At 43.0% G+C, this 5,921-nt stretch overlaps 1 protein-coding gene across 1 annotated transcript; it reads right to left on the bottom strand.

Moving 5' to 3' along the window:
* Positions 1–643: 643 nt before the first annotated feature.
* Positions 644–4,271, bottom strand: Cysltr2 (cysteinyl leukotriene receptor 2). The gene is given in 2 exon segments (XM_059273351.1): positions 644–4,121; positions 4,124–4,271. Coding segments are annotated over 2 exon segments (1,002 nt in total). The 5' UTR covers positions 4,263–4,271; the 3' UTR covers positions 644–3,258.
* Between the last annotated feature and the right edge of the window lie 1,650 nt (positions 4,272–5,921).

The raw sequence follows: 5,921 nt of genomic DNA, 5'->3' as shown, positions 1-5,921 counted from the left end.
CAGCGTTATAACAAGTTCTTTCTTGGTGTGTTTTCTATTATCTCCTCTCCATCTAGGATGGAACGTCAGAGTGAGGATCGCTCATCCCCATGTTCCTTGGGCTCCCATTCTTCTCTGAGTGGGCCTCTTTTCCCAAATGTTTTTCTAGGTAGAAAGGTGAATTCTGGACAGAAAGTAATCCCAATGATCAAGTCTGCCGGTCCTCCGTGTATCCCCCCCCCCCCCCCCCCCCCCCCCGGCTAGTTCAGTACCCTTGAACTGCTTGAGAACAAACCCTGATCAAATCTAAAGCAGAGATTTTATTACTCAATACTTATAAAAGACAGTGTCATCCAGTCCTGGTCTCCACTGAGAAAGTATTTGCACAACAAAAAATCCTTTCTCCCACTTGAAGAGTTTGTATATTTCTTTGAAGAGACGCCTAATCTCTCAAACAAAAAGCCATATCTAACTAAAACCTCAGAGCTCCTGGCCTTCACTTTGGCAAACAGACTTCTATTTTTCACCTCTTGCCTCAGAGACAGTCTACCCTAACAAGAGGCTTTTTCCTGATTCCTTATTCTTGCTCCTTTAAAAACAGGAAACTGATTTGAAGGTTTCGATTTAATTTCATCTTAATTTTCATTTTATTTCAGTCATACACATTCACAAATTATTCAGTTTGACAATTCCTGAAAACAAACATCCCACCCTCAACTTCTCTCCGGAGACCACTTCCTCCGGTTCGTTTTGCTGCTTCTCTTGGAATTTACTCCCTAGCGCTAGACAGCATGCTGTGTGGCTGATCTTTGCTCCCCAACTTTGGTGAATTCTCTCCAATGGAAGATGGAAAGCCAAGCTTCAGGCACTTTTCCCCTACATGCACATCTACCCCACTCGTTTCCTGAGAAAGATTCTGTCATAGTGTTTATATGTTTGTGTCATTCTCTGTGTAAACATTCTGCATAGTGTGCTCAAGTTATTACTTGTGATCTTAGCTAACACTCTTCTTCTCTAGTGTAACAATGACGACACTGTGCTGTTTATCTGTGTTTGCCACTAGTTCATCCCAAGCTCTCCCTCTCCATGTGTGCTCCTCCAGCGGTTTCTTGTTCTTGGCGCTATCCCTCCTGGAGTCCCCTGGCATTCCTGCCTTACCTGTATGAGTTTTTTTCTAACCCTCCTGGGAGTTGTCTTCCCCTTTGGCCATTCCTGTTTTCTTAGTTGCTTATCTCCTCTCGTTTAGGAGCAGCACACCAGCGCTTTCTGATACAAGTGTAAGAGCCCTTCCCTACCGAAGATGTCTCCCTCTGTGCCCTTCCTTGCCGGTTCCTTGAGTCTAAGGGGTTTCCCATCGGAAGTGTGTGGCCACAGTTCACAGTCAAGAGTGGGACAGGACCAAGTTGCTAGATGCTTTCTGGAAGCACAGGGGATGTGTTAGATTGTAGGCTTCACTGACAGGTAAATGATAGAGCAGATGCCCAGATTTGATGTTGGAAGATTCCCAAGTATCTGTCAGCCTTTTCTCTGAGATAGGGGAGTTGTCCTGTAGACAAACGTTCCAAGGCCTTCCTCTGACATCTGTCTGTCATCATTCTGGTAGCTGACTAAAGGAAGGTCACAGTCTTTGTTTTATAGTAACACTACCTGTAGTGCCCTCCAACTTCAGAACACAACCTTCTTCCCATCCTCAACTGTGCCAGGGTCAACAACTGCAAGGAGATAATCTTGGCTTTGTTTTTTGGTTTTGTTGTTGTTTTTAAGAATTTTTACGTGCATGAATGTTTTGTCTGCACCTGTCTGTGTACCATGTGCATGCCCACAGAGGCCACAAGAGGGCATTAAATCCTGTGGAACCGCAATTACAGATGGCTGTGAGTCTCCATGTGGGTGCTAGGAACCAAACCTGGGGTCCTCTGCAAGAACCATAAGTGCTCTTAACCCCAAACCATCTCTCCAGCCCCAAACCTTGGTTTTATTATAAGAATAAGAAGGCATATGTGCCTGATAATAGTGGGAGTTTTCATCCAGACCTTACAGCAGCATTTCTGGAGGTTCACAAGGGTCGGGGAGAAGGGGAGCATCCAGTCAATATTTTCCTTTAAAGTTCTGATTAGCTGTGTAGACTTGGGCATTTCTTAATTTCTCTGAGCTTTCATTTCTTCACCTGTAAAAACCCTGTGCTTTCTTGTGAGGGTTACATAGTTGTATCGCACCTGCTCAGGCTTCTCAGCATGAGGATGGCACTTGACGGTCAGGGTTAACACAATGGTCATGTGAATAACTGGTGGTATCTGGAGCAGTTTCTGTGAATAGAAAGGGTCTTTTTCTAATATCAAGGACTTTTTATATACCACTCTTCATGTTCTGTCCAACCCTTTTCCCAAAGGCTCAACTCAAACCATATCACCACCTCCTTTATTTTAATTGTCATCCTAGTGGGTTAATAGAAGGGAGCAATGACTACCGTGACATCAATGACTACTGTGACATCAATCCCAACCCAAGTCTCAAGTAAAATTGAGATGCAAGTCCATGACTCCACCTCTTCCCTATTCCACACACAATTTCTGTGTCCCCTAGGAAAGTCATCCCAGGCCACCCCCACTCTTTGGTCTTCCTAATCCCTGGCAAGAAAGACACAAAAGACACATTCTTCAACTTGGTTGTTAGAACCCATTTCTTGGGGCAAAAATGAAATTACTCTTTACCTCTACGTATCATTCACTCTATTTTGCCTTAATCCTTCTCCTCCTTGTTCTCTCACCAATCTTGCCTGGACTTGCTTTGTTACAGGGCAGTCTTCCTCTCCAAAAAAGTCTGCTCCTGAGTTCTTAGGATGCTCTCCAGGCTGCATGGAGGCTTCCCGTAGGTTTGGCTGTGTCTCAGGAGCTTTAAAAGGGAAAGGATCTGAGAAGCTAGGGTGCTTGAGGATATCTTAAAGTTAGGGCCAGAGACCTAGTGTAGGATCTGATGTAAAGCATGGCTTACTGTGCTTGACAATTTTTCCCAATGTCATATTTCAGCTTGCAAGATTCCAATAGAAGCAGTTTTCCTACATTTCTCATTTAGCCCCAACTACTAAACATACATCTAATGAAATTTCTGAAATAGGCTTTATTAGCAAAAGTTGTGGTCAGTTGAATGTTGGGAACCAAGACTTGTTGGTTATGGTGCAAATACAAAGTAATTTGGAGACAATGAATGAATGAAGGTGGACACCAAGAATCATGCGCACACATGCATAACTGCTCCCTGAACTCTAATTCTGTTCTTCAGCTACGCACACAAGGGAAGGCTACACTTTGCCTTTGCTTTCTGTAGATGATCTTTGCTGAATACATCCCTTAATCGGTCTTTGAAATTCTCCCCAGCAAAGTAGTAAAGAAAGGGATTGAAGCAGCTATTGGTGGCAGCCAAGGCCAGTGTGATGACCATGGCCTTGTGTAACTTGTCTCCACATGAATCTGCATTCCATGTGACCAAGTGGAGGGTCCGCAGTGCATGGTAAGGCAGGAAACAGAGGAGGAAGATGATCATGGCAATGATGATGGTGATCAACGCCTTCCTGTGAGAAGCCCGAAGACCCGATTCTGGAATCTCCACCTTTAACAAGACCCGGATGATCAGTAGGTAGCAGATGGTGAGTATGACAAACGGAAGCAGGAAGCCAGCCACTAAGGCAATGTGGTTCATGATCAGTAGCTTATTAAACTTTTGGGGATTCAGCTCCAGGCAGGATGTAACGTTGTTCTTCTTCTTCTCATAGCCATTGTTCAGAAGCATCACTGAGGAAGCCATGATAAAAACCCATATGATCCCACAGAGGACCCAGGCACTCTTGACGCTGGTGACATGGAGCAGTTGGAAGGGATGGACAGTGGCCAGGAAACGCACAACACTCAGCACAGTTAGGAAATAAATGCTAGTGTACATGTTGACATATAAGGAATAAGACATAACTCTGCAGGCCACATCCCCAAATATCCAATTGGACCCTCTGATATAATAGTCAGCCCTAAAGGGCAGGGTACTTATGAACAGGAAATCTGAAATGGCCAGGTTGAGCATGAAAACATTCACAGATGTGGACTTCTTGTAAGTCTGCAGGAAGACATATATGGAAAAGCCATTTCCAAGGCTCCCCAGACAAATATTATCAGGTATATGACGGGGTAAAATTCCTTCTTGAAGTTTTCTATGGTGCAGTTCCTGTCACTATCGTTGCTGAGGGCCTTAGTTGGTTCCATTTCTGATACGGAGTTGGATAGAGGAAAGGACATGCGTTTTCTCTCTAGAGTGGGTTAAAAAGAAATAAACACAAAAATTACTTTGTTCAACTCCATTTTTCTTCCTAATCATTGGTCAAACATTTGCAGCATTCATTTTCTCTTGGAGAGAAGCAGATTCCTCTGACGCCCTCTTCTGATCTCTGCAGGCATCAGGCATACTCACGGTGGACCTACAGGCATGCAGGCAAAACAGCCATATCATAAAATAAAGATATATAAGTCTTTTTTTTTTTTTTAAAGAAAATGGCTAAGTAAAGTTCTCCAAGGAGGAAGTGATAAGTGAAAAGGTAACCTTAGAATATCAGGAAAAAGGAAGGCCGTGATGAGCAAAGAATGCACGGGCAGCAGCTTCCTTCCTTTTTCAAGTTTAAGCTACATTTGATGCTTGAAACAAAAACCATAACACTGTCTGATACGGTTTTATATGGATGTAGAAGAGTTATTGATTAGTGTATTCTACAGGAAGGGAAATAAAGATATATGAAGAGGGTTGAGATTCTCTACCCATCTGAACTGGCAGCATTATGCTAAGAGATTGTGATAAGAATATTTGCATGATGTAATTGCATAAACTAAAAAAACTATACAGAAATATATACTAAGAAATATATACTAAATGAAACTTTAAAGGGTTCAGGTAACCAATGTGAAGGCAGGAAAAGAAAACAAGTAACAGAAACAGAAAAAAACGGGGATTCATAACCCCAGTATATTGATAAGTACACTATATCAATGGTCTAAATACACAAATAAAAAAATGGATTGAAAGATTGAAATGTGAAAACAAAAGACCTATCTAGATGCTGCCATCAAGAAACTCACCTCAGATAGTAATATTGACAGGTAGAAAGAAAAAGGAAACAAAAATAAGTACTCAAATCAGAAATGGCTCCAGATTTAAGAGGAAAAAAATTACCAGAAAACAGAAAATAAAGGAATATTCCATACTGGAAAAATAACTTCTCCACTGTGAAGACACACAAGTTCTAATGGGGTGCACCAAGCCACAGAGCTATAAATATGTGAAGCAAAACCAACAGAATTGGGGGGATCCACAGCTACACTAGTGACCTTAAGACCCTCCCCCCAACCCCCCAAACTCTGATAGAAAGCAAGTAGGCAAATAAAACTGAGAAACTAAAAGCATCTAAGCCAACAGATGGAACTAGCGTCTACAGAACAGTTCATTCAACAGGAGCAAAATATACTCTCTTCTCAAGGACCTACAGAACGTATGCATCATCCCCACAATTGCCCTTCCTACAGTCACATCTTTGTTTTGTGACCCACTGATTTTAACGAGGATCTTTGTGTGACCACTAGTTTGAAACAATCCATTGCCACCTGATGGCTGCCCAGCTGAAGACCACAGTCTACCTCACCTCTAAAATCCATCGTCAGACCATTATTCAGCAGAGAGAGGTAGGGCCATGAGCCCCTATAGAATCTATGGCTGGCTGTTGGCAAAGCCAGTCTCATGTAGGCCCCATGCAGCCAATCACAGCTGCTGTGAGCTGAGGTTTCCAGTGGCTTTGTCGTGACCAGAAGACAGTACTTTGTAGACCTTCCCCTTTTCTTCCTACTTTTACATTGTCCCATCCCCTGCCTTCCCTCCTCTCCCAGCTCCCCTCCGAGCTTCCGGGGATGCTC

This window comes from Peromyscus eremicus, chromosome 9 (assembly GCF_949786415.1).
Source record: "Peromyscus eremicus chromosome 9, PerEre_H2_v1, whole genome shotgun sequence".
Classification (NCBI taxonomy): Eukaryota; Metazoa; Chordata; class Mammalia; order Rodentia; family Cricetidae; genus Peromyscus; species Peromyscus eremicus.
Note: the sequence above shows the minus strand (reverse complement) of the source record. Positions and strands in the feature narration are given on the sequence as shown.